The sequence below is a fragment of the Mobula birostris genome, chromosome 15 (assembly GCF_030028105.1).
Source record: "Mobula birostris isolate sMobBir1 chromosome 15, sMobBir1.hap1, whole genome shotgun sequence".
NCBI classification, from domain to species: Eukaryota; Metazoa; Chordata; class Chondrichthyes; order Myliobatiformes; family Myliobatidae; genus Mobula; species Mobula birostris.
The window spans coordinates 70,458,725-70,486,338 of NC_092384.1; the positions used below are offsets into that span (position 1 = coordinate 70,458,725).

General features: G+C 43.3%; 1 protein-coding gene across 1 annotated transcript in view; it reads right to left on the reverse strand.

Annotated features, from left to right (window-relative positions):
• The window catches only part of vat1l (vesicle amine transport 1-like), a 184,368-nt gene that overhangs the window by 133,919 nt on the left and 22,835 nt on the right, over positions 1-27,614 (reverse strand). The window contains exon 3 of the mRNA XM_072279203.1: positions 26,341-26,556. Within this exon, the coding sequence (XP_072135304.1) occupies positions 26,341-26,556 (216 nt within the window). The remainder of the gene's footprint in view (positions 1-26,340; positions 26,557-27,614) is intronic.

The following is a 27,614-nucleotide window of genomic DNA, read 5'->3' on the forward strand; positions in this document are numbered from 1 at the left end:
ACCTCGTTAATGAGAGAGCTCAGAGGAAAATGGCCAGGCTGACAGGAAGGCGATAGCAACTCAAATATACGTTACAAGAATAGTGTGCATAAAAGCATTTCTGAACGCACAACACATTGAACCTTGAGGTGGATGGGCCAGAGAAGCAGCAGACCAATAATATTCACTCAGTGGATGCTGTATTAGATACTTCCTGTACCTAATAAAGTGCCCACCGAGTGTATATCCTGCCGTATTCTTCGAGAACCTTTCTCACTTTTCACAACTCCACTGGTTGTTGTGGGAGGGAGGACTTTCAGCACATGTACTGCTGCTGTTCCAGAAAGCAACTGAAAGGCAATGCATGGGCAGCCATGTCCCACAAATGAACTTTTATAAATCACTCAGTGATGGAGGTGTCCCTGTGACAGTTCTGATGCAGCATCTAAACCCAAAATGCCATTGATTCCTTTCTGCCCACAGATGCTGCTTGACCAGCTGAGTTCCTTCAGGACACCACAAACACAACGGATTCTGCAGATGCTGGAAATCCAGAGCAATACTGGAGAATAAAGGATCTCAGCCCGAAGTGTCGACTGTCTATTCTTCTCCATAATTGCTTCCTGAGTTACTGAGTTCCTCCAGCTTTTTGTGGATGTTGCTTTTGTAGCCCCCCTGGCCAGACTCAGGGTCGCTCGGCTTGCTGTCGTCTAGGTAAACAGCCCTCGGCCCCGCCAAACTGGGTAATCAGTTTGTGTGGTTGCTGTGTGATGTACTCCACCCCACCCAAATAACAGACAATGCACCAGATACAATTAAATGATTTACAGTGTATAGGTATTACTGGAACTATATAATTAATAGAGAATAAAATATAAAAGGAAAATAAAAGGTACCACACTTATCAAAGTGCAATCTCTTCGTGCACAAACAGTTGGAGCTCAGGACCCCTCTTCTTCACCCTGCGACCCCTCGGACCACCTCGACCGGCCGCCTGGGACCAACAACGGTGGTCAGCCAGACACTCCACACGAGTCCGTCTCCGTCTCCTCTCCTCGTCCGACCCCGTTAGCGGACTCACAGCACCTGGTCCATCCTCTGTCTCTCTCTCCTGCCTTCTGCCCCAAAACCCCGCACATACAATATCTTACAGACACACCAAAAACATAACAACTATCCTAACTGGTTCATAACATCTTCTTATCAGTAACGTGATTCAAACAAACTGCTAGCGGGAGGACTTTCTCAGCATTTAACATAACAAAGAAGCCTTTTCAATTATAACATAACAAAGAAGCCATTTTAATTAGACTACGCTGTGACATAAAAAATAGAAACCCCTTACACTTTGATTTCCTCCAGCAGATAATTTGTTGGTCCCTGTATAAGTCTTGTGAGGCTAAGACTACGCACTGGTCTTACTCATGTTTGTCTGGATGTTAATTTCGAGGACCACTTGTTATGGCATATTCTGGAGTTAGAGTGCATAGCAAATATTAACTTCAGCAACCAAGTTTCGGACCTGAAAATGGATTGAATTCAAAGCACAGCTTGAAACAGTAAATTGCAATCCAGGAAACACTCATTTAACTGCATATGTCATAAATGTATACAACACCCCACTGCATGAATAGGGTTCAGAGACCACAGTAACTAACACTTATTTTGGGTGTGTCGGTGAGAAGATCCATGCATTTGAAAACCACATGTATTTGAAATATCTCTCTATCTCTCTCACACTTACACACGCCATTCACAGAACACCAGAATTAAGCTTCAGAAAATACAAAACGATGCCATCTTGCCCATCATATCAATAATAAGCCACTTGTTTTGGGTTATTGATTCTAAACAAGTTTCCTCCAACTTTCCTAAGACCGTCATTTTGCTTCAGTACAAGTACGTTTCTAAATCCCAGTCATATGAATCATTACCTTTGGCTTAGAAATGCGTACAAGGAGTTAAGCTTAATTTAAGTCTCTTGAGCTTTTTTGTCCAACAGTATCAGCCAACCCTTTGTACTCACAAAACCAATTCAATTGAAGCTGATGGAAGTGAGCGTGAGGAGATGGGCCACAAATTGGGCCGATCTCTCCCAATAAGATAAATCCAAGAGGACGTACATGAGAAACTTACTTATTATAATGACATGTATCAGAAGTACTGCATAGGCAGTGCCTACAGCATTGTCAAAAACCCCCTCCCATCCTTCTCACAATCCTCTTGACTTCCTGCCACCAAGCAGAGGTACCACAGAATAGGAACCAGAATTGTCAGACTGATTAACAGCTTCTTCCCCCAGGCTGTAGATTTAATACTCTGCTACCACTCTGCACACATGTACACCCTGTCTGAATCTCCTGCTGCCACACCCCCCCTACACCACCCCTACTCCCCAACTCACAGACACACTCTTATTCTGCACTAGTCATTTACTGCTGTTTCACATATATATATTACGGCTTGTTTTATTATACAAATAGCCTCAAATAGCCTCCTCTTATACAGCCAAGTCCACGTGCCTGTGAGGCTGTTACAATCAAGTTGTTCATGTCTCTTTTTTTCCTTTTCAAGGTGGCTGGGCTCCTGTCAGAGTCCCTGACCTACAACCGCGTTCAAATGACATTCTTCAAGGCGGTGGGTTCCCGCTCTTGTAACTCGCCAAGCGGTCTGCTTTTCAAGATCTCCAGGAGCGGCTTGGAGGACGTGTGCCTTCGGGGTGCAGCCCTGTGGACCACACGATTCCTCACTCTTGCCACCGACTGAAGCGTCGCGGGAGACCAAAACATCAAGACAGTGGGCGCAGCTGTCAGAGGCCTCTGCACTCAAGCGATCTCTCTCTCTCTCGATGGAGAGAGAGAGTCTGCAGGCTCTCGAGTCGGGGAACTTGAATAAGCGACTGTAACATTAAAACAGCAAGCAATTGGCCTCCCCTCTCACTGTTGCAGGAGCGATATCTCTCTCTCCCTCGCTAGTGAGAAAGAGAGTCTGTCTGAGATGTCCAAGTGTTGGCATGGACAGTAGTCTTTGATGGACTCTGGATCATGGTATCACGGTCTCTGACAGCTTTGCTATGGCTTGCGTGGTGGGTGGCGGAGTGGGTTAGATTAGATTCGATTAGATTATGAGGACACGCAGTCCTCTTTTATTGTCATTTAGTAATGCATGCATTAAGAAATGATACAATATTCCTCCAGTGTGATATCACAGAAACACAGTACAGACCAAGACTGAAAAACTAACAAAAACCACATAATTATAACATATAGTTACAACAGTGCAACAATACCATAACTTGATGAAGAACAGGCCATGGGCACAGTAAAAAAGTTCAAAGTCTCTTGAAAGTCCCACATCTCACACAGACGGGAGAAGGAAGAAAACTCTCCTTGCCATGCCCGACCACAGTCCGACTCTGAGTCGTCCGAAAACTTCGAGCCTCTGATCAGCCCTCTGACACCGAGTACCGAGCACCATCTCTGCCGCACGCTTCGACCTCAGCCTCGGTTGCCGGCAGCAGGCAAAGCCGGGGATTTTGGGGCCTTCCCTCCGGAGATTCTCGATCGCATAGTAGCAGTGGCAGCGAACCTGGCATCTCAGAAATTTCTCCAGATGTTCCTCTGCTTCTCACGTCTGCCTCCATCAGATCAGAATTGTGCACGGCATCCTACTTACAAATAGAATATCATTTCACCGGAGAGCTGCGCGCGCTGCGTTGCGCTACCATCTTCTTCTCCCGCCCCTGCGTGGGAGGGGGGAGGGGTCTTTGGAGTTCTAATGTCTTTCTATCATTCATTCTTAGGGATTTTTTTCTCCCTGTTTTGTGGATGTCTATGAAGAGTATGATTTCAGGTTGTATGCTGTATACATTTTGTAATATTAAATTGAACCATTCAACCATTGACAACCAAGTCCGGCTCCTGGCCTTAACATGTGGCTCAGCTACAAAGCCCGGCGCAGCCGTTTCTACTGACAGGAAAAGGGGAAAAGGGTGGGTTACTGGCAGCTTAAAACCAGTCACTTAAGGCAGATGGGGGCTCGTCAGCCCTGGTTGGCAGCTCATCAAGAAGGAAAACTCCAATCTCAAAATTCCACTGCCGGGCACTCATGCAGAAGGCTTCAGGAGTAAACCCTGAGGAAAAATCCAGAGCTGGAGACCCTAGGGCAGGCAGTCCTACATTGAGTTCAACGCTGACTGGCAACTCCTGCGACCCCGCTGGTGCCAAACTATTTCGGTCTCTGCCGTTCCTTTGGATTCATCAGCTGCGTGGAGAGAAGGAGCCTTCTGCATGGGCAACAGCTTGCTCTCCATATCGTACTGCCCTGGCTTATGTACAGACTTACATATCACATCCACAGCTGGCACGCAACATCCATGCTCGACTCCGAACAACAAAGGGCCTCAACATTATACTGTCCTACGTTAACACGCACCTCGCATATATCAGCCTGTCGCCATATCACTCAGAGACTTGTCCTAATCTTATCTCAGAACTGTAACTATGTGTGTTGTGTGTGACTGTATAGACTGTGTTTCTCACCTTGGTCCCAGAGGTACGATGTTTCACCTAGCTGTGTACATGTGTATGGTTGAAGGTCAATAGACTGGAACTGCTGCCACAAATTGCTTGAAAAAGCCGTCACCCTTAAGGGGAATCCAGATAAGCTCATAAGTGAGGAAGGAATGGAAGATATGTGGGGTGAAGAGAAGCGGAGAAGATCCATGTGAAGTACAAATGTCAAGATAGACCTATAGGGTCAAAGACCCTTTTCAATTTCACAAATTTCATCACGTACGCCAGTGATCTTAAACCTGCTTCTGATTCTGAGGTATGGGTTCAATGTAATTTGGTCATGTTTCAACAGATTGGTACGTTGAAGTTACTCTTTGTCCTAATAACCCAATCATACCACACTTGGAGTGTTATATGTCCTCCTGGTTGGCCAGCCATAGGAAGGAAGTTATTAAACTGAAAAGGCTACGAAAAAATGGATGTCACCAGAACGGGAGGGCTTGAGAAGCTAGATTGGTTGGGACTGTCCGGAAAGCGTATGAGGTTCAGGAGTGACCTTTATAAAATCACTCAAGTCCACATGCCTGTGAGGCTGTTACAATCAAGTTGTTCATTGTACCTGTACCTCTCTGCACTTGTGCCCATGGCAATAAGCTTGACTTGACGTCACAGTGAGGCCTGGCAGCATAACAATCAGCACAAACACTCTACAGACCAGCGATTGCGGTTCATTCTCCTTGTGATCAAGTGGATTTCCTCCGGGTGCTCCAGCTTCCTCCCACATACGTGTTAGGGTTAGGAAGTTGAGGGCACGCTATGTTGGAGCCAGAAGTCTTGTGACACTTGCCACCAGTACACCCTTGGACAAAATACGTACTTCTCTGTACATTTTGTCGCACACATGACAAATAAAACATCTTTAATCTTTGCTTATCGTTGTATCATTAACTACCTCAGCAACCTTACAGCTGGTGCCTTCAAAGGCTCATTAATTAACAAAGCACGTATCTGTATACAGCTCTGAAATTTGTCTTCTCCTGATAGCCAAGAAACAAGAAGGAACTTGAAAGTCATTCAGAGAGAAACATTAAACCCCCGCACAAAAAGGAACAGCACCCTGACCATCAGCCCCCAAACCCCCTCCTCCCACACAAAATGAAACAGGAACATTGACTATCCCCCCAAAACAACCCCTCTCCCACACAAAAATACTAACAGAACATCAATCCCCATACACCCTCCCCTTGCACAACAAAACGGAAAAGGAACAGGTGATAAAAAACACAGAATATAAAAACCACTAGTCTGAAAATGTCCCCAGTCCATAAGCGCAATAGTCCAATCCATAAACACAGAACCACAATACCATCCTACGATATCACCGACATTCATCAAAAGAAAAGGCCACTGTACAAGGTAGAGAGGCCTACTGCTTGCCAGGCAGTGATAGGCCACTCACAGATTCCTTCCGCATTCACCTCAATGTCTCAGTTTTCCTCGACGCTTTAATCGGCAATTAATGGATGCTTTAACCAGCGAAATCAGCTCATGCCCCATCTTGAAGTTTCTCCACGCTAAGGCCATCTGAGTATGCACTCGCTTCCTGGAATCTTCTCGGAGCCAATAAAGCACTGGGTTACTCAAACAATCTCCAAACTCTAAATCACAGGCTCTAACGGTCCCAGAAACATATTTAAGGTGAAAAGCAGATGCAAGGGAAGCAAAAAGGACTTTTTCATGAGCCACCTGGAAGATGTCAGCAAGGGAGTGATGTATGCTGGCCCCAGCACTGATCCCTATGGCGAACCATTTGTTAGCTCTTGCCAACAAGTCAAACACAACTTCCTTTTCACAAAACCATGAACTTGCCTGAGCAGCTTAGCACTTGCTATCAACGCCTTCAATAATAGCTTCAAATATCTTTTTCTTATGTCGAGTGTTAAATAACTTGGCCTGCAGCTTCCTGCTTTCAAAGTGCCTTTCTGAATAAAGGAGTTATAGTTTCCCATTTTTAATGGACCTTAAAAATGGACATTTTTAAGAGGAGATTTGATAGAGGTATATAAAATTATGATGGCTATAAATAGAGTGAATGCAAGCAGGCGTTTTCCACTGAGGCAAGGGGAGAAAAAAACCAGAGGACTTGGGTTAAGGGTGAAGGGGGAAAAGTCTAAAGGGAATATTAGGGGGGGCTTCTTCACACAGAGAGTGGCAGGAGCGCGGTATGTGCTGCCAGATGAGGCGGTAAATGTGGGTTCTTTTTTAACATTTAAGAATAAATTGGACAGATACATGAATGGGAGGGGTATGGAGGGATATGTTCCATGAGCAGGTCAGTGGGACTAGGCAGAAAATGGTTCAGCACAGCCAAGAAGGGCCAAAAGTTATATTATGGTTAAATGGTTATATATCTGTTCCGCACCCCTCCCATGGCACTCCACCCTCACCATTCTCAACATCCTTTGCTTCTGCCAGATTTGCTGTCTGCTCCATGTTGACAAATACAGTAGCATGCAAATGTCTTAGGCACCCTAGCTATATATATGTGACTAAGGCTTTTGCACAGTACTGTAGCTATACAAGATGGGATGAGATCTGTCTGTCTGGTTGGGTTAAGTTCAACTTCAAGTTCAAGTTTAATTGTCACTCAACCACTCACATGTATACAGCTAAACAAAACAGTATTCCTCCGGTGTCAAGGTGACAAACACAGTATTTACGGTCACACACAGCACAGCAGAGCACCAATAGTTACAATATCATATACAGTCACAAAAATAATGCTTGCCCAAGTCCCTTAGTGGCATCGCCTGAAGATTGATGGTGCATGGAATATTCTCTTGGAGCCATGTTTCTGACAGAACAAGCGCACAGCATTTCCTCATCTTGCAGTGGGTCAGGTAGAGGTGAAAGCAATCCACCTTGTCTCGCATGGGTCTGTCGACGAAGACAATCTAGCTTTTCTTCAAGGGACCAAATACTGGAGAGCAGCACTAATGGTAGAACCGACCTGCAGGAACCAGCCCTGACCCAGCACAGATCCCTTCAAGTCTGATTTTATTTTGATGTAGGAACTTTAGAGGGAAAGTTGTAATCAACCGATCAGTGGTACTGGGCATATAGTTGGAGATCAGCTGAAGATTAAAGATCTGTTGGACTCTATCTGCTGAAGCAAGTGAAACACTTGTTTTGATTTTTGAAACTTCTCCTGGTTTAGAGAAACCATAGAAAAACTACAGCACAGAAACAGGCCATCTCGGCCCTTCTAGTCTGTGCCGAACTCTTACTTTCACCTAGTCCAACTGACCTGCACTCAGCCCATAGCCCTCCATTCCTCTCCTGTCCATATAGCTATCCAATTTAACTTTAAATGACAACATCAAACCTGCCTCAACCACTTCTGCTGGAAGCTCGTTCCACACAGCTACCACTCACTGAGTAAAGAAGTTCCCCCTCATGTTACCCCTAAACTTTTGCCCTTTAACTCTCAACTCATGTCCTCTTGTTTGAATCTCCCCCGCTCTCAATGGAAAAAGCCTGTCCACGTCAATTCTATCTATCCCCCTCATAATTTTAAGTACCTCTATCAAGTCCCCCCTCAACCTTCTATGCTCCAAAGAATAAAGACCCAACTTGTTCAATCTTTCTCTGTAACCTAGGAGATGAAACCTAGGTAACATTCTAGTAAATCTTCTCTGCACTCTCTCAATTTTGTTGACATCTTTCCTATAATTCGGTGACCAGAACTGTACACAATACTCCAAATTTGGCCTCACCAATGCCTTGTACAATTTCAACATTACATCCCAACTCCTTTTCTCAATGCTCTGATTTATAAAGGCCAGCATACCAAAAGCTTTCTTCACCACCCTATCCACATGAGATTCCGCTTTCAGGGAACTATGCACCATTATTCCTAGATCCCTCTGTTCTACTGCATTCTTCACTGCCCTACCATTTACCATGTATGTCCTATTTTGATTAGTCCTACCAAGAGATGATAGAGAAGGAGTGCCAAGGGCTGGGTGCAGACATACCCAGCCCTGAGACATTAGGCAAGGTCATTTGATTCCTAATAATTGGTTTATTGATCATTACAGAATGTCTTTCTGGTGCTTCCTGCTCCCTCCCCTCTCCTCTTTTCCCAACCATGATTTTCCTCTCCCTTCCCCCTTCCCACTCTCAGTCCAGAATTGAGACCCATATCAGAACCAGGTTTATCATCACTCACATAAGTCATGAAATTTGTTTTTTTTTCTCTCTGTAGCAGCAGTACAGTGCAATACATAAAATTACTGCAGTACTGTGCAGAAGTCTGAGGCACTCTAGCTATATGTATATATGTGCCTATGACTTTTGCACAGTACTGTCTGTGTCCATCACACACTTCATTACTTCTTCAAACACTTATTTAGTGTCTGTTCAAATGTATCTGTACTGTTCATCCTCAGGGACTAAGATCCACCTTCTCCCAACACTCTGCGAATTCTTTATTCGATTTTTTTTGTACCTCTCTTTTAGCGGGAGCCTCTAGTCTTACCCGGCTGTGTAACTTGAAAACCCACAAAGGAAAGATGGATTTCCTGAAACATCACCCCATTTCTCTTAGCCACAAGAGATGCAGATGCTGGAAATCTTGAGCAACACACACAAAATGCTGGAGGGACTCAGTCTGTCAGGCAGCATCTATGTGAAAGAGTACAGTCAACATTTTGGGCTGAAATCATTCATCAGGACTGTACTTTTTCACCTTTACTTCACCTCACAGATGCTGGCTGACCAGCTGCTTTTTTCTCTCTTTTATTGAAGTTTCCAACAACTTCAGATTTTTTATCCCCACTTAGGAGTATTGTTTGATTCACTGCAGCTTCGTACAAAATACAAAGTCCAAAGTAAATTTATTATCAAAGTACATGCAGTATATGTCACCATATCCAACTCTGAGATTCATCTTCTTGTGGGCATACACAGTAAATCCAAGAAACACAATAGTAGCAATGAAATACCACACCCAAGTGACAAACAACCAATGTGCAAAAGACAACAAACTATGCAAAACAACAAAGAAAAATAAATAAATAAGCAATAATTATCAAGTACTTGAAATGCAGAGATCTTGAAAGTGGGTCGATAGATGTGGGTACAGTTCAGTGATTGAGTAAGTGAAGTTGAGTAAAGTTATCCTCTCTGGTTCAAAAGCCTGATGATTGAGAGGTCATAACTGTTTCTGAACCTGATGGTGTGAGTCCTAAGGCTCCAGTGCCTTCTTCCCAATGGCAGCAGCAGGAAGAGAGCATGGCCTGGGTGGTGGCAGTGCTTGATGATGGATGCTGCTTTCCTGCAGCAGCGCTCTGTGTAGATGTACTCAATGGTGGGGAGGACTTTACCCATGATTCTTCTGTTCAAAAGACTTCTTTTTGCAGAAATGTCCATTTTGAGAAAGTTCTGCTTCTCGAAAGTCAGAGACAGAAACAGTTTTCAGCTTCTCTCTCCACAGCTGCTCCCTGACCTGCTGAGTATTTCCAGAATTTTCTACTCCATTTCAGCAACTGAAGTCCATGCTTGTAACAGAACTGAATGGCTGTACTCTAGGTCATCTATCAGAATCTCAACGAACTTAACCGGGAGATACAAGAGATGGCAGATATTGGAATCTAAACCAACAAACAGGCTGTTAGAGGAACTCAGCAGGCCAGGCAGCATCTATGGGGAAAAAGTACCGTCCACATTTCAGGCCAAGGCCTTTAAGTCTCAGTCCGAAATGTCATCTGTACTTTTTTCCATAGATGCTGCCTGACTTGCAGAGTTCCTCCAGCATTTTGTGTGTGTTGTGATTTGGGGATTTCCAGCAACTGCAGATTTTCTCTTGTTTGTGTTGGAGGAACTCAGTGGATTGAGCAGCATCTGCAGAGGAAGAATGAGTTGTCGACAGTTTGGGTCGAGAAACCAGCACCAGGCCCTGTCCTAGATATTGCCTACAGCTCTGTAGCTCACAGCTTTTGTTTGTCACTTTGTATTCTCTCTCCCTAACTGCCCTCATTAACCAGAAGGTTTCATCAACAGCTGATCACCATGGTAACCCCGGCCTCTGCAATACCTCCTTTGTCTTGTCCATTGTACCCCAATGCACCCTCTGCACCTCAAAACTAACTTATCTTCTCCATTTCCCAGGACTTCAACTTGAAATTTTAACTCTAACATATTATTGACTTCAGGAGAAGGAAACCATAGGCCCATGAGCCTGTCCTCATTTCAGGATCAGAGGTGGTGAGCAACTTTAAATTCCTCAGTGTTATCATTTCAGAGGACCTGCCCTGGTGGACTTAAGAAGAAATCATGGTGGTGCCTCTATTTCCTTAGAAGTCTGCACAGATTCAGCATGACATCTCAAACTTTGGCAAACTTAGATAGAATTGTGGTGGAGAGAATATTGACTGGCTGCATCACAGCCTGGTATGGAAACATTAAACCTCTTGAATGGAGAGTCCAACAAAAAGTAGTGAATATGGTCCAGTCCATCATGGGAAAAACCCTCCTCACCATTGAGCACATCTACATGAAGGGTTGTCAGAGGAAATCGGCATCCATCATTTGGGCCCACACCACCCAGGTCATGCTCTCTTCTCGCATCAGGAAGAACGCATTGAAGCCTCAAGACTCACACCACCAGGTTCAGGGACAGTTATTACCCCTCAGCCATCAGGCTCTTAAACCAAAGGGGATAACTTCACTCAATTTCACTTGCCCCATCATTGAAATGTTCCCATAACCAATGGACTTACTTTCAAGGTCCCTTTATCTCATGTTCTTGATATTTATTGCTTATTTATTTATTATTATTATTTCTTTTGTATTTGCAGTTTGCTGTCTTTGGCACACTGGGTGAACACCCAAAATGGTGCAGTTTTTTATTGATTTTATTATGGTTATTATTCTATTGATGACTTATTGAGTATGCCTGCAAGAAAATGAATCTCAGGGTTGTATATGGTGACATATATGTACTTTGATAATAAATTGACTTCAAACTTTGAGCTTCTGTTTCTCTTTCCACTGCACCTGACCTGCTGAGTATTTCCAGCATTTATTTTATTACACATAAAAGTTGCGCATGTTTATGCATGAACATTAGCACATTAAGGAATTTATACAAGAATTTTGAAAACCTGGGTCTTAAATTGTAGGAATTAAGGCAGCCAAATGATGCACAGAAAATTCCCACAATATCAGCAAACCTTGCATTTGTACAGCAGCTATCAAATCATTTTCAGAATATCCCGAAGTGCTTAACTGCCAGCTGAATACCTATGACACCTAGACACTGTTGTAGGGAACAATCTAGACTGGTCTCTTGCTCCAAAATTCATCCCTGGTCAATTGCACTGAAGTGTAACCTGGAGAACAACAGCATCTGTTGGGACAATCAGATCAAGCTGGGTGGCTCTTTGTCAAATATCATAGGTATGGCTAAATAGTCTCCTTCTGTGTCATAGCTTCTGTGATGCAGCAACATCAAAGTGTTTCTTTTCATTGGCTGATCGGCACAGTAAGCATTACTGACAGATTAAATATTGTGGGCTCACACAGAAAGCCACAAGTACTGGATAGGAATACGGCACAGAAACAATCAATTCTCCATTGCAGGTCCCTGCAAGGGTCTAATGTTGAGACTTTATAAAGCACTGGCGAGGCCTCACTTGGAGTATTGTGAGCAGTTTTGGGCCCTTTATCTTAGAAAGGATGTGCTGAAACTGGAGAGGGTTCAAAGGAGGTTCACAAAAATGATTCCAGGATTGAATGGCTTGTTAAATGAAGCGTTTGATGGCTCTGGGCCTATATTCACTTGAATTCAAAATAATTCAAGTGAATATAGGCCCATTCAATATGTTTCAATTTAGTGGCCCCAGAATTGAAACATATTGAATGGTGTAAGGCCTTGATTGAGTGGATGTGGAGAGGATATTTTCTATAATGAGATTGTCTAAGACCAGGGGGCACAGCCTCAGAATAGAGGGGTGTCTATTGAGAACAGAGATGAGGAGGAATTTCTTTAGCCAGAGGGTGGTGAATCTGTGGAATTCTTTGCCACAGGCAGCTGTGGAGGCCAAGTCTTTATACATATTTGAGGCAGAGGTTGATAGATCCTTGACTGGTCAGGGCATGAAGGGATACGGGGAGAATGCAGGAAATTGGGGATGAGAACAAAGTTGGATCAGCCATGATGTAATGGCTGACCAGACTCGATGGGCCAAATGGCCTAACTCTGCTTCTCTATCTTTCTTTTGTAATTTATTTTTTGTTGAAGTTCATCATCAAACAAATCTATCTTATGGTCTTATGGTGTACAAAGTACTTTAAGCTTTAAGATTATCTTTATTTGTCACATGTACATCGAAACATGCACTGAAAATCCTCGATGGCATCGACAACCAATTAGGTCCAAGGACGTGCTCGGGGCAGCCCGCAAGTGTCACCACGCTTCCAGTGCCAACATCGTGCCCCCAACTTACTAACGCTAACCTGTATGTCTTTTCAGATGTGGGAGGATTCCTGTGCACCCAGAGGTAACCCATACAATCATAGGAAGTATATACAAGCTCCTTATAGAGAACAGTGGGAATTGAAGCCAAATTGGTGATCATTAACGCAGTAAAGCATTGCACTAACTGCTATGATGTTGTGGTGCCCTATTGTACTGTGCTGTATGGTTGCTTGTAATTCTTCAAAATTTAACTCCAGTGACTTTGGGGACATTGTAGTGTCATGTGTGACGCCAAGCAGAGCTGCCGGACGGATGATCCTAATGAGGGAGATAACGGAAGACAATGGAGAAACATTCAAAATGCTAATAAGAGAGAAGAGAGAGGTTAACGAGAAAGAAACACAATTCAGATATTGACAGACCGTTTGCTTTGAACCTGAACTGTTTGAAGTTTGATGGACAGGTGATACCCCAGCAGGGGGATAAAAAGAGCAGGTTTGCTAAGGCATGACATGCCATGAGACCCTGGAAAGAGCAGTGTGCCCCCACAAGTTGGTCGGAGTTTGGAGGACCGGTTCACGGGAATTGGTCGGAGGCTCACAGGGTGTAAAGGTACGATCGGTGGGAACCTGGGGTGTGTGTCCGCCCTTGCCTGGGTGCCCGGTTCACCACGGAAGAACGATCGTATCCGGAATGGAGGGGTCACAGTCGGTGACCACAGCGGGATCAGAAGACATCAAAAGGTCTGCTCGAAACCAACTGCATATCTCTCTCTCTCTCTCTCTCTCTCTCTCTCTCTCTCTCTCTCTCTCTCTCTCTCTCTCTCTCCCCCCCCACACACACACACAACGGTACAACAACAGCGATTACTTCGAACTGCCCTAAACTGAACTGAACTCTGCTTCACTTAAGACTGATCATTTTACCCCTAGACTGCGATAGAGCTTGGTTGATTCCGATTACCCTATTTCTGTGTATATGTGTGTATTATCATTGCTAACCTGTTACATTTATATCCTTGCGATTAGTGTACTGTATTACTTATTTCTTTAATAAAACTTTATTAGTTCCCAGTAATCACAGACTCCAACGAGCGTTCCACTTCTGCCGGTCTGGCAACCCAGTTACGGGGTATGTAACATAAGATTGTATTGACTCTACCATTGACTGGAATTAATACCACCAAACAAGGATGAATTTCTAAGCAATTAGTCTTTTTTTAAAAATATTGCCAGATGGGAGATAAATACTGGGGAAATTCTTCAAAAGGATCCTGAGTCTTTTACATCGATCTTACAGGACAGATGGAGCTGTAGTTGAACATCTGCTTCTGCAGACAACTCCTACACAAGTGAGAAAGCATTGGTTTCATTTTCTGGAGAGAGGTTTAAACCCACAACCCCCAAGCTCAGTGTACCTCCATTCAGTCACATTTGACACTGCAGAATAAATTTCGATCCTCCAGCAGATCAGTACAAAGGTCAAATTTCAGCTGTCATTCCAGTAGTGGTGGTCAGGCAAGATGCTCAGCTATCTGTTAGACACAAGTCACCCAACAAACCCTTTTGCCTAAGTTCAGGCTCCATCGGCCAATCAAGCTACCGGGATCCCAATTTACATCCGTGATTACCTTTCACAGAAAGTAATGTGTATATGGAATGAACCGCCAAAGGACGTGGTCGAGGCGAGTATCTTCATCATCATCATCATGTACCGTGCCCTATGATGTGGGCAATCATGGTCTTGGCAAAGTTTTCTGCAGAAGTGGTTTGTCACTTGGGTATAATTACAACATTTAAAAGGCACTTAGACATTGTGCGACTCATAATTAGCCTCTGAAGTGCATCGACAGGAAAGGTTTCGAGGTATATGGGCCGAACGCAAGCACCACCTCAGAAAGGCACCTCTGTCAGTAAAAAAGGATGAGTCGGCCAAAGGGCCAATTTCCATGTAGTGTAACTCCATGACTATCCTTCCACATGGTCATATGATCTTTTGACATCTTGACCTCAGGAAGAGGCCTCAGGCTCCTTCACGGCTGCTGTAAAATCGAAATTCACTTAAATAGATGTACTCAAGAGATTCTGCAGGCGCAGGAAATCCAGGGGAACACACACAAAATGCTGGAGGAAGTCAGCAGGTCAGACAACGTCTATGGGGAAGTTTAAACAGTCAACATTTCAGGCCGTTCATCAGGATTTTGTTATATATTGGAAAAAAAAACAAGTAGATTTGGAATGGACTTCTTCTGCGTTAGGTGGACTTTTGACCTCACAATCTACTTTGTAATGACCTCGCACTTTATTGTCTACCTGCACTGCACTGTTTCTGTAGCTTTACATTTTATTCGGCGTTGTTATGCTTTGCTTTGTTCCACCTCAATGCATTGTGTAATGATTTGATCGGTACGAGCTGGAAACAAGACAAACTTTTCACTGTATCTTGGTAAATGAGACAATAATAACCCAAAACCAATAGCAACTGTTGGAAAATCCCATCTTGATCACTGACACCCTTTAAGGAAGGAAATGTTTATCCACTCTGACCCCCCTGTGACCCCAGATCCATGGTATTATCATTGACTCATAATTGTCCTCTGAAGTGGCCCAGAAACTACTTAGTTGTACTGAAGTGTTATATAGGGCATCAAAGTTATGGGGAGAAGGCACAGGAATGGTGCTGAGAGGGAAATGGATCAGCCATGATGAAATGGCGGAGCAGACTCGATGGGCTGAATGGCCTAATTCGGCTCCTATGTCTTATGGTCTTACGCACTCTGAAAGCACCTTCACCTTCACAGGTCCTCCCTAGGTTACAAACCCCTGACTTATGTGCACCCTATAAATATGAAGGAGCATTGTGTATAAGATGATGAGAGGCATTGATCGTGTGGATAGTCATAGGCTTCTTCCTGGGGCTGGAATGGTTAGCACAAGAGGGCACAGTTTTAAGGTGCTTGGAAGCATGTACAGAGGAGATGTCAGGGGTAGGTTTTTTTTTTACACAGAGAGTGGTGAGTGTGTGGAATGGGCTGCCGGCAACGGTTAGGGTTAGGGTTAGGGTTAGGATACGATAGGGTCTTTTAAGAAACTCCTGGACAGGTACATGGAGCTCAGAAGAATAGAGAGCTATGGCTAACCCTAGGTAATTTCTCAGGTAGGGACATGTTCGGCACAGCTTTGTGGGCCGAAGGGCCTGTATTGCGCTGTAGGTTTTCTATGTTTCTATGTTTCATTTGCAAGACTGGCTGGATGGGTTTGCTGGCTGCTGCTGGCATCTTCATCTGGGTGGAAATGGAACACTTATGTGAGCCACCTCTCCCCATCCCCAACCAAGAACAATCTGAGCACTGAGCCGACTCACTCACTCACTGAGTCAGAGAGGTGGGCTGGTTACCTCCCTTCCCCCTTACTGCAGTTTCTGTGATCCTCTCCCACACACTGTTGCTCATTTTCGACCTCCAGTCTGGGTTGCGAACAGTTCTCAGTCCGGGTAGCAACAGTAGTTCAAAAAGCCTTTCAGCAGCACTGTCTGATGGGTATCAAGTTCAAAGTTGAATGTACATTTATTATCAAATCATACATACCATATACAACCTTAAGGTAATTTAAATTTTGCACATGAACAATTCATGATTTTGCAGAGCAATATTACAATTGGCTATTATATCTTCACTTTATGTCATTGCCAAGTAAGGCATCATCTATCCAGTTAGCAGGTTTGACAGCTTCAGACAAATTCACTGAGGATTTTTGAAAGGCTCTAGACAACTTAAAAGTATCATGCCTGTGACTGCAGTGCAAGCTGAGGAGGAGACAGGAGGCTGTCCTTTCAATTGCAGAAGTTGCCAATCATGCAAAAGATCTCAGCAAACCAGGCTGCAGGCTTGTGCTGGAGCTTTGTGCTTTGGTCTCCCTTCACGCGAGCAGCTTGGCAAAGTGCATGCATCCTCCTAGTGCTGCGTCAAACAATTCTTCCACACAGTAACTGGGTTCTCACACCACGTGGAGTCACAGAGCACAGAAACAGGCCCAACTCGTCCATACTGACCAAGATGTCTATGTACGTTAGACCCATTTACCAGGATATGACCCGTAAGCAACTCCTATCCATGTACCTGCCAGGTGTCTTTTAAATGTTGTGAATGTACCTATAGGACCAGAAGATATAGGAGCACAACTTGGCCATTCATCCCATCGAGTCTGCTCCACCATTCCATTATGACTGACCTATTATCCCTCTCAACCTTACTCTCCTGGCTTTTGACCTTTGATGCCCTGACTAATCAAGAGCCTATCAACATCCACTTTAAATATACCCAATGATTTGGCCTCCACAGCCATCTGTGGCAATGAATTCCACAGTTTCTCCACTAATCAACCCGGTGTGTGGAAACATTTTCCTCTCAGATTCTTATTACATCTCTCCCTTGTCACCCCAAACGTATGCCCCCTAGTCACAGGAGATTCCAAAGATGCTGGAGAGGGTTAACAGCTTTAAATTCCGGGGCGTTAAAATATTTTATGATCTGTCCAGGACACAGCACACAGAGACAATCAAGAGAAAAGCATACCCCTTGCCTTTATATTATTAGGTTATCATTAAGGAGGCTTGCCTTATCATTGAACGCTATAACAGGCTTCTACAAATCCACTGTTGACAATATCCTGACTGGTTGCATTATGGCCTGGTACAGCAATTCAAATGCAAAGGTTACAGAAGAATCTGCTGCGAGTAGTGCACACTGACCAGTTTATCACAGACACATCCCTCCTGGCCATTGGTAGTATCTAGAGGAGGCACTGACTCCATCATCAAAGATCCCCACCATCCCGGCCATGACATCTTTTCACGGCTACTACCCGGCCAGGAGGTACAGAAGCCTGAGGTCCCACATCACCAGGTTCAAGCACAGCTACTTTCCTCTAGCCACTTGGTTCATGAACCAGCTGGCAAAGACCTAAACATTGCGGTTTAGCAACAAGGTGACCACTTTGAGCACTTTGCACTAAAATGGCCTTTTTGTTCTAATTGTGTTTTTTCTTGTAAAAATCAGGTATAATTTAGGTATTATTTATGTTGTATTTGTGAATGCCCCTATGTGATGCTTGTGCCTGTGATGCTGCTGCCAAGAGGATTTCCATTGCATCTGTGCATACATCTACTTGTGCAAATGACGATAAACTCCACTTTGACATTCTCATAAATCTCTTCTGCACTCTTTTCAGCTTAATGACATTTTTCCTACAGCACAGTGACTAAAATTGAACACAATATTTCAATTGTGGCCTCACCAGTGGAAGAGTCAAAGTCAGAGAGAACTATTGCACAGAAACAGGCCATTCGCCCATCTAGTTCATGCTGAACTATTATCCTGCCTATTCCCATCGACCCTTCTGGACCATAGCCCTCCTTCTATGTACTTATCCAATTATCTCATAAATATTGTAATCAATGTGATGACACTTCCAAGGAATTATGGATTTGTATTTGCAGATCCCTATGTTCTTAAGCACTCCTCAGTGCCCTACCATTCACTGTGTAAGACCTACACTGGCTTGTTCTCCCAAAGTGCAACTCCTCACACTTATCTGCATTAAACTACATAATTTTTCAGCCAAGCCAGATCCTACTGAAATCTTTGATAGACTTCCCCACTGTCCATTATGCCCACAATCCTGGTGTTATCTGCAAATTTGCTCATCCAGTTTACCACATTATCATTCAAATCATTATATAAATGATAAACAATAATGGACCCAGCACAGATCACTGCAGCACTCCACTGGTCACAGGACTCCAGTCAGTGAAGCCACCATTTACTACCACTCTCTGGCTTCTCCCGCTTAGCCAATGTTGAATCCAATTTACTAGTTCATCCTGAACGTCAAGCAATAGAACCTTCTGGACCAGCCTCCCATGTGGGATCCTGTCAGAGGCTTTGTTGAAGTCCATGTAGACAACGTTCACTGCCTTCCCTTTATCAACTTTACTGGCAGCCTTCTCGAAAAACTCTATAAGATTAATTAAACACAACCTATCATGTCTAATACCTTGAATGAAACTGAGAAGTCATCTTCCTACAGCATCTATTGAAAGTTGTAGATCATTACAATGATGGAGACAAAGCAAAGTCAACCATGGACAGCTCTCTGTCCCTGCACGAGATCCTCCTATGCAGTCAGCAGGTAGTTAAGTGTCCGCCTCTTACTCAAACCCCTCCCCCAAATAAATAAACAAGTCAATGCCTGGCTATAAGGAGGCAAAGAAACTTTATTCTGTCATGTATTTTGTTGCAATTTCAAAGAAGGGACACTAGTGGCTGTATTTCACCAGAAGTTTGAGGAGCATTCATATGTCACTAAAGGCTCTAACCAATTTCTACAGATGCACCATGGAGAGCATTCTAACTTAAGAGCATCACCATCTGGTACGGAGGGGCCACTGCACAGGATCAAAAAAAGAGTTGTAAACTTTGCCAGCTCCATCATGGACACTGGCCTCCCCACCATTGAGGACATCTTCAAAAGGCAATGCCTCAAAAAGGAGGCATCCATTCATCAAGGACCCCCATCACCCCAGACATGCCCTCACCCAGGACACCTCCATGTGGTGTGCTGTAGTGATCCGTGCTGGGTCCGTTATTCTTTATCATCTATATTAATGATTTGAATAATAATATGGTAAACTGGTTGAGCAAGTTTGCAGATGACACCAAGATCGCGGGCAAAATGAACAGTGGGTAAGGCTATCAAAGCTTTCATGAGAGAGGAGGTACAGGAGCCTGAAAACACACACTCAGCATTTTAGGAACAGCTTTTTTCATGAATGAATGAATGACATCTAAAACTTTGACAGACTTCTATAGATGTGTAGTGGAGGCTGTATTGACTGGCTACATCACGGCCTGGTATGGAAACACCAATGGCTTTGAAATAAAAAACCTATAAAAGGTAGTGGATTCAGCCCAGTACATCATGGGTAAAACCCTCCCAACCATTGAGCACAGCTACATGAAGCTACATGAATAAGCTACATGAGCTTATTTCCATCTGGCATAATTTACATATTATTATTTAATTATTTATGGTTTTATATTGCTATATTTATACTCTATTCTTGGTTGGTGCAACTGTAACGAAACCCAGTTTCCCTTGGGATCAATGAAGTATGACTATGACTATGAAACGCTGTTGCAGGAAAGCAGCACCCATCATCAAAAATCCTCACCACCCAGGTGATGCTCTCTTCTCACTGCTGCCATCAGGTAGAAGAAACAAGTGCCTCAGGACTCGCACCACCAGATTCAAGAACAGTTATTTCTCCTCATCCAGCAGGCTCTTGAACAAAAGGGAATGCTACACTCATCTATTGAGATGTTCCCACAACCACTGATCTCACTTCCGTGCTCCCGTTACTTATTGCCGTTTACTTATATTTGCATTTGCACAGCTTGTTGTTTCCTATGCTCTACTTGATCTTTCATTGATCCCGTTATAGGTACTATTCTATAGATTTGCCATGTATGCCTGCAGGAAAACGTAACCCAGGACTGCATGTGGTGACACATTTGTATTCTGATAATAATATTCACTTTGAACTCTTTCCCTCCACCATCAGATTCCTGAATGGACAATGAACTCATGAAAAGTACCTCATTATTTTATTCCCTTTTAGCACAAGTTATTTAATTTAATTTGTAGGTACTGTACATTTCATATTTCTTATTATAACTTATAGAATTTTGGATCCATTTCACTACACTGCTGCTGCAAGACAACCAATTTCATGACACACCTGTATGCCAGTGATTCTGAAAACAAATGGTTATTCATTCTCAGAGTGTGGGTGTTGCTCACAAAGCTTAACATTACTTGACATTCAGTGGGTTGCCGGGGCATTTCAGTGAGCGGTTTACTGATGATTCTTGAGTGTAAGTGGAGTTACAAAACAGATCAGACAGGGTTGATTCCCTTCCCAGAGGACCCAAGTGAACCAGAAGAGTTTTAACTGTTACATAGGATAATGCACAGGCCAAGACGGGAACAGGAATGGAAACTCAACCAAAAAGTTTGCATTCCTGAGAAGAGTCTACCTCTTTCAATATTAAGTAGAAAACCAAAAGGGATATGGCTTGAGGAAGGGTCAGTCTCGATGAAGGATTTCAGCCTGAAACATCGATTGCTTATTGACCTCCATAGATGCTGCCCAACCTGTTTAGTTCCTCCAGCATTTTAACGGTGTTTCTCTGGATTTTCAGCATCTGCAGAATCTCCTGTGTTTATGGGTTGATGAAGAGAGTTCTTCATTTCATGTATTGTTACCTTTTCCCGACGAAATAATTTTGGTGCTGGACATCAGCCTCACAATGGCAGTCTTAAGATTTTTGATGATTTGCTTTATTTGTCACATGTATATTGAAACAGGGTGAAATACATCATTTGCGTCATTGACCAACACAGTTTGAGATATGCTGGGGCAGCCTACAAGTGGCCCTACCCTTCCAGTGCATGCCCACAACTTACTAACTTTAACCCGCATGTCTTTGGACTGTGGGACCAAAGTCGGAGCACCTGGTAGAAATCGACACGTTCACGGGGAGAACATACAAAGCCCTTACAGACAGTAGCAGGAACTGAAACTGGATCTTACAGCTGGTATTATAAGGCGTTTCACTCATCACTACACTATTGTCCCTCCCTTTTTTATGTCCATGACCAATGGGCAGTATCAAATACAGATGACACTCTCACATGTCACTCACACAGTGGAAGACGCTAGTAATTCAGTATGATATTTACATTCCTTTTATCAATTATTATTTCCATCTGCAGCTGTTACTTGACTAATTGTGGATGACAGCTGCCCAGGAACTAATATCAATCCCCTCTAGAGTTCAGTTTGGAGCTTCAAAGCCAGCACTGAGGAAAGATCGAGGCATTTAACCAGTCTGTTCAAGTTTGAGCTTTGGGTCCAGTGACAGGAGAACAGTGCATCAAATTATGTCCCGTGGTACAATATGATGAACTCTTAACCTCACAGTCTATCTCATTAAAGATTTGCACCTCATTGTCTGACTGCACTGCACTTTCCCCCATAACTGTAATACGACTTTCCATTATTCAATACACTGCTATAATGGTCTGTATGAATCGCAAGCAAAAACAAAGGTTTTCATTGTAACTTGGTAATGTGACAATAATAAACCAGCTTACCAATTTAAATTCAAACCTTTTGTGCTGCATATTTTTAAGTGCACAGTTTGAGGAATGAAAGATCTGCATGGTATTTCATTTCAGCCTGGTCCAGCATAGAGTACAAAGTGCCGTGCACTGTGCCTCCGGGATTCAGCTAGCTTGAATTCTATTAACTTGTTTGCGATATAATTTAAGCCAAAGTTCAACGTACTGCACTTGCTCGCAGATGCAATTCCGATCAAAAGATTCTTACAGTTTCAGAAATCATTCAACCCACCTTACCTCTACTGGATCTTTGAATGAGTTGTCAAATTGGTCCCACAAGGCCTCCCCTTTCCCCCAGTATTTTCAAGTATCTTTTGTTCAATTATTTTTCCATTTCCCTTTTGATATTAAATCCGATTCCACTCCACTATACAGATCACAACGTACTCATCATCGTCATCATTACATGCGGTATCCACAAGTCTATACGACCATATGATATAGGAGCAGAATTAGGCCATTTGACCCATAGAGTCTGCTCCACCATTTCATCATGGCTGATCTATTTTTCCTCGCAGCGCCAGTATCCTTTCTTCCCCCTGTATCCTTTCATGCCCTAACCAATCAAGAATCTATCACCCTCCGCCTTAAATATGCATAAAGACTTGGCCTCCACGGCTGCCTGTGGCAACGAATTCCACAGATTCACCACTCTCTTGGTAAAGAAATTCCTCCTCGTCTCTGTTCTAAAACGATGTCGTTCCATTTTTGAGGCTGTGTCCTCAGGTCTAAGATACTCCCATCAAAGGAAATATCCTCACCACATCCACTCTATCAAGGCCTTTCACCATTCAATAGGTTTCAATGAGGTCATCTCTCATTCTTTTAAATTCCAGTGAATACAGGGCCGGAGCCATTAAATGCTCTTCATATGACAAATCATTCAATCCCACAATCATTTCCATGAATCTCCTTTGAACCCTCTCCTGTTTCAGAACATCATTTCTAAGGGGCCCAAAACTGCTCACAATACTCCAAGTGCAGCCTCACCATTGCTTCATAAACTTCCAACATTATATCTTTGCTTTTAAATTCTAGTCCTCTTGAAATGAGTGATAACATTAGATTTGCCTTCCTTACCACAGACTCAACCTGCAAATTAACCTTAATTAAGCAAACCCTGCACAAGGATTCCCAAATCCCTTTGTGACTCAGATTTTTGTATCTTATCTGCATTTAGAAAATAGTCATCCCTTTCATTTCTTCTACCAAAGTGCATGACCATACACTTCCTAACACTGTATTCCATCTGGCACTTCTTCGTCCATTCTCCTAATCTATCTAAGTCCTTCCGTAGCCTATTTTCTCAAAACTACCTGCCCCTATCTTCATATCATCTGCAAACTTTGCAAAAAAAAAAGCCATCAATTCCTTCATCCAAATCATTGACACATAACATATAAAAAATTGTCCCAACACAGACCCACCACTAGTTACCAGCAGCCAGCCAGAAAAGGCCCCCTTTATTCTATTCCCACTCTTTGCCACCTGCCAATCAGCCACTGCTTTATCCATGCTAGAATCTTTTCTGTAATACCACGGGCTCGTAGCTTGTTTAGTAGCCTCACATATGGCACCTTGTCAAAGGCCTTCTGAAAATCCTAGTACACAACATCAACTGATTCTCCTCTGTCTATCCCACTTGTTATTTCTTGAAAAAATTCTATCAGATTTGTCAGGCAAGATTTTCCTTTGAGGAAGCCATGCTGACTACAACCTATTTTACCATGTGTCACATGATGTGGGTGATCATGATCTTTCTATGACCATGCTTGCTCTTAGCAAATTTTTCTACAGAAGTGGTTTGCCATTGCCTTCTCCTGGGCTTTCTGTGTCCTTACAAGACAGGTGAACCCAGCCATTATCAATACTCTTCAAAGATTGTCTGTCTGGTGTCAGTGGTCACATAACCAGGACTTGTGATATACCCCAGCTGCTCATACGACCATCTAACATCTGTTCCCATGGCTTCACATGACCCTGATCGGCTGGTGGGTGTGGGGGGGGTGCTAAGCAGGTGCGAAACCTTGCCCAAGGATGACCTGCAGGCTAGTAGAGGGAAGAAGTGCTTTACATCTCCATTAGTAGAGACTTTATTAGGTACACCTGTACATTATCTATTCAGCCAATTATGTGGCAGCAACTCAGTGCATAAAAGCACGGTCAAGAGGTTCAGTTGCTGTTCACACCAGGTAGAATGGGGAAGAAATGTGATCCAAGTAACTCTAACCGTGGAACGACTACTGACACCAGATGGGGTGGTTTGAGTATTTCAGAAACTGCTAATCTCCTTGGATTTTCACACACAATTGACTCTCGAGCTTACAGAGAATAGTGCAGAAAACAAAAAACATCCAATGTGCAGCAGTTCTGTGGGCAAAAACACCTGTTAGTGAGAGGTCAGAGGAGAATGGCCAGACTGTTTCAAGCTGACAGGAAGGCGAGTGTAGCTCAAATACCCACGTGTTACAGCAGCGATGTGCAGAATAGTATCCCTGAACAGAAAACATGATGAACATTGAAGTGGATGGGCTACAGCAGCAGAAGACCACAAACATACACTAAGTGTCCACTTTACCAGGTACAGGGTGTACCTAATAAAATGGCCATTGAGAATAAATACTCTTACTGTTTTGAATATGTTAGTTTAATGAGTCATTAAGCTTCTCTGCTCTGAGCAGTGCAATTCCAATTTTCCCAATCGCTCCATTATTATTGAAATCCTGCACTATTGGAATCATCCTTAAGTAAATCCCCATGCTTTCCCACTTCTAGTAGAGTTCCATACACTTAGGAAACTCGTTAGTGATTTACATCGCATACAGTTTTAGACCATAAGGCACAGGAACAGAATTCGGCCATTCAGCCCATCGAGTCTGCACCACTATTCCATCATGGCTGACTTATTATCCCTCTCAACCCCATTCTCCTGCCTTCTCCCCATAACCTTGACACCTCTACTAATCAAGAACCTATCAACTTCCGTTTTAAATATTCTCAATGCCTTGGTCTCTGCAGCTATCTGTGGCAATGAATTCCACAGATTCACCACCCTCTGGCTAAAGGAATTCTTACTCATCTCTGTTCTAAATTCTTTCTATTCCAATGGTTTCCCAACCATTTTTATGTCATGGACCCCCTACCATTAATCAAGGTTGGGAACCCCTGTTCTATTCTGAGGCTGTGCCTTCTGGTCCTAGACTCTCCCACGACTGGATGCATCCTCTCCATATATACACTAGCAATGCCTTTCAACATTTGACAGGTATATTTTCAATCCATCATAGAAACAGCACAAATAAACACGGAGGAAGAGTGGGTGAGAAGGTTATATCCTGATACACATAACCTCTCACACAGCCACCAGCACTGATAATTATGTACCCCCTAGGAAACCATTTTCAGAGATCAAACACAATGCATTGCTCCACACCCTACCACATTTGGGGTCACTGACTCGAGGAGAATTTCTTGCCACAGGGAGTGGAGGGAATTTGGGCACACAGCCTGGGGAGCTGGTGGAGGCAGATACTCCCACACATTGAAGAAGCATTTACACAGCACTTGAAATAGAAATGTGCGGACCTAAATGAGATTGGTGTTGATGACTGGAGCAGTCAGCATGGGTGAGGTTGGTCCATTACACTGGAAGCAAGATGTGAAAATATTCTTGTAGCACAAAGCAATCAGTTTTGATTTCTGGTCAGAAGCCTTCAGATCCCTGATATGTTCTGTTGTGTATTTTATATTTCAACAATATTTGAGCAATCTCACATATATATGGCTTGGTTAAGCATTTCTGTTCATTTAAGTAATTAATTATGGTGTATATGTAAAAATACATTAATTATATACATCATCACGCCTCGCTTAAAGTAAACCTAAAGTTAGGCTCGCATTTTCAGACTTCCGTCTCTTCCTTTGAATTAGTTTCACGTTTTGAAGTTGCAAAACACTTAACACATTCCCCTCTTGGTATTCACTACACTTGGACCAACAGAGCTGATATTTGCAAATGGAAATTTGTATTGATTGGTGCTATTTTACATCATTCAGCAAGGTCAGAGGGATCAAATGGCAGCGCAAATCAGTGAAGAGCTCTGAAAAAAAAGGTAATAATTACCACTCCTCCACCAGCTGAGTGCACCAGAACCGACATTCCTTGTCGAAGGTTCGCCACCTCAAACAACATCATGTAGGCAGTCACAAAGTTCATGGGGAAGGCTGCTGCCTCGGCAAACCCCATGTCATCCGGGATCTTGTAGACAAACTCCACCGGAGTGCAGACCACCTCTCCCCAGGCACCGTAGTTGACAAAGGCCATGACCCTGTCTCCGATCTGAAACAGGGAGAAGAGTTAACAAGCAGGAGAGCCCACGAGACCTTTCTATCCCTGTAACTGAAGCATAAGCATGGTTGCATTCTCTTCTAATTCCCCTAAACTTTTCCTTTTGTTTCCACTGACTCCAATTGATACAAAATCCTACCCTCAATGTGCATAAGAAATGGCAATGATATTACATTTCAACATCGAACATAGAACAATGCAGAGCAGTACAGGCCCCTCAGCCCACAATGTAGTGCTGACCCTTTAACATACTCCAAGATCAATCTAACAATCTGGGACATCAATCTCCCCTCCTACATAGCCCTCCGGTTTTCTTTCATCCATGTGTCTAGCTAAGATTCTAATGTTCCTAATGGATCTGCCTCTACCACCACCCCTGGTAGTGCATTCCACATACCTACCACCTACTGTGTAAAAAAAACGACCTCTGACACCACTCCTGTACTTTTCTCCAATCAACTTAAAGTTATATCTAAAATATTAGCTATTTCCAGTCTGGGAAAAACAACACAAAAGCACTCATTTAATAGAGCAGCTTTTAAGACAGAACCTCCAAAGTGATTTGAGGGGTATATTTCACACACAGAGGATGTAGGGTGTATGGAATATGCCAGAGGAGAAGAGATGGGTATCATAGTAACATTTAAAAGAAATTCAGGCAGGTACATGAATAGGAAAGGTTTAGAGGGAGAGGACCAAATGCAGGCAAGTGGGATGAGAACAAGTAGGAACCTAGGTTCACATGGATGAGTTGACGAAAGGGCCTGTTTCTTTCCTGTATAACTCCATGAATCTATAATGAATCTAGCAATTGTTGTAAAGTAGGAAATGTTGTGATCAACCTGATCATAATAAGCTCACACAAAAGCAGAGGGATAATGATCAAAGGAACAGTGATTGGAAATGTAAGTTGAAAGATACACAGTCAGATTTACTATCACTGACTTAGACTATGTGAAATTTGTTGTTTTGGAAGTTAGATCTAAAACAGCGGAATGATTATAATAGAAGTAGTGAGTGGGTTTGCAGTGAGCAGCTTGCAACAAGTT